This window comes from Asparagus officinalis, chromosome 1 (genome assembly GCF_001876935.1).
Source record: "Asparagus officinalis chromosome 1, Aspof.V1, whole genome shotgun sequence".
NCBI lineage: Eukaryota > Viridiplantae > Streptophyta > Magnoliopsida > Asparagales > Asparagaceae > Asparagus > Asparagus officinalis.
Window position 1 is genome coordinate 100,727,831 of NC_033794.1, and position 1,506 is coordinate 100,729,336.

General features: G+C 40.9%; 1 protein-coding gene and 1 long non-coding RNA gene across 5 annotated transcripts in view; one reads left to right on the top strand and one right to left on the bottom strand.

The window, feature by feature from the left end:
- The window catches only part of LOC109828800 (cationic amino acid transporter 5), a 3,319-nt gene extending 1,822 nt beyond the window's left edge, over nt 1–1,497 (bottom strand). The window contains exon 1 of one of the 2 annotated variants that reach the window (XM_020395745.1): nt 1,084–1,497. In XM_020395745.1, coding sequence (XP_020251334.1) covers nt 1,084–1,430 — 347 coding nt within the window. In that variant the 5' untranslated portion in view covers nt 1,431–1,497. Of the gene's footprint in view, nt 335–1,083 lie in introns of those variants that run through there. The other variant, XM_020395744.1, reaches the window with a different exon arrangement.
- LOC109828803 overlaps nt 1–1,506 on the top strand; it is a 36,315-nt gene that overhangs the window by 3,277 nt on the left and 31,532 nt on the right. The window lies entirely within an intron of this gene.

Below are 1,506 nucleotides of genomic sequence, written 5' to 3' on the forward strand. Positions count from 1 at the left end.
GCCGATGATGCGTCTGGCGAAGTGCCGATCGATAGGCTGCCCAGCTTTGAAATGATTCCTCAGGGAAGAGATCCTTCCTACTCCATCTCCAATAGCTTCTCGGTTGAATCTCCTTTGTGTATTCTTTTTCCATTCTCTGATGCTACACTTTAGTTTGGGCGGAACATTATATAAAAAGAGGACGAGATGACCAACTCCCCTTTTAAATATTACTGATTTCCTAACTTTCTCCCTAAAGTATCAAGTTATTTGCCTTGAGAAATGAAAGAACAAGAACACCGTCACGTTTTTAATCTGATAATTTTTTGACCATGAACTCACAAAATGACCCACATTTGAGCCCATACACATAGTGTAAGGGAAATAATGGGTAATTGGTACGTTTGGGCGTTCAGTTGGGGGTTAAGTACTTCAAGGGGGACAATTGGTCATTTTGTCTATAAACAAAGAAGATAATCTCTCTGAGAAATCAAAGAATTAAATCTGTGGTTACTATCTAAGTTCATAAAAGTAGGGAGTCCAATAATGATTTTGGAAGTTTGTTAGAGATAGCAGAAGTGCCAAATTACATTGATTGGATTTTGTTTGACAAAACTAGAGTTAAATAGAACCCAGCTGCCTATGCTTTCTAAATGATTGGGAAAGATTTGTTACGACACGACTTCTGAAGGATTCGTTTCTTGCAAGTTCATAGATTTTTCTTGTTTACTGGAGGCTTGCCGAAAATTTTTACCATAGAAGTCAGTAACGTGGTATATATGCTACATTGAACCATGATCTGGGTTTAATTGTCCCAGATTCACGTAGAACACAACCATATTCACGTACTACAGCTACCCGATTTGGATTCAAACTAGTTAATATTTTGAAAAATAAAAAAAAACTCTTAAAAGAATAAACAACAAAAGAAAAACATGAGCAATTAAGTAAATAAAGTATGCGTATCTTAATGACAACGTGATTCTTTTATTTTACCATCACTAATATTAGTTAGCATTTAAGAACCTAACCTAAAGCATACCACGTTCCCTGATGTACCATATAAGCCTACCCTACTCGTACCTGATTCCTAATGAATTTGGGGTTCGATTTAGGAGGGTTGCTAGGTACGAAGTCCATGACCTCGCTACTGCAGCTGTACCAATAATGCTTTCAAGAATCAAGTTTGCCGCCGCTATGAATGCTGCAAAGTCGCCCAGCTCCACGCGCAAATAAGCGAAGGAGCCACCTGCAACTGGTATTTCAACAGCAAACTCAGTGTAACAAAAGACAGAAAGCATGGCAGAGATGCCAGAGGCAACATAAGAGAGAACAATGGCAGGTCCTGCGTGATCATGGGCTTCTTGACCGGTGAGGACGAAGATGCCTGCACCAATGACAGAGCCGAAGCCAAACCAGGTGAGATCCCACCAGTTGAGGCATCGCTTCATCTCATGCTCGCTCTGCCTACGGACATTGCCGAGTTCGGTGGCATCATCAGACCGGCCTAGTAGCCTGTCCGCGAGC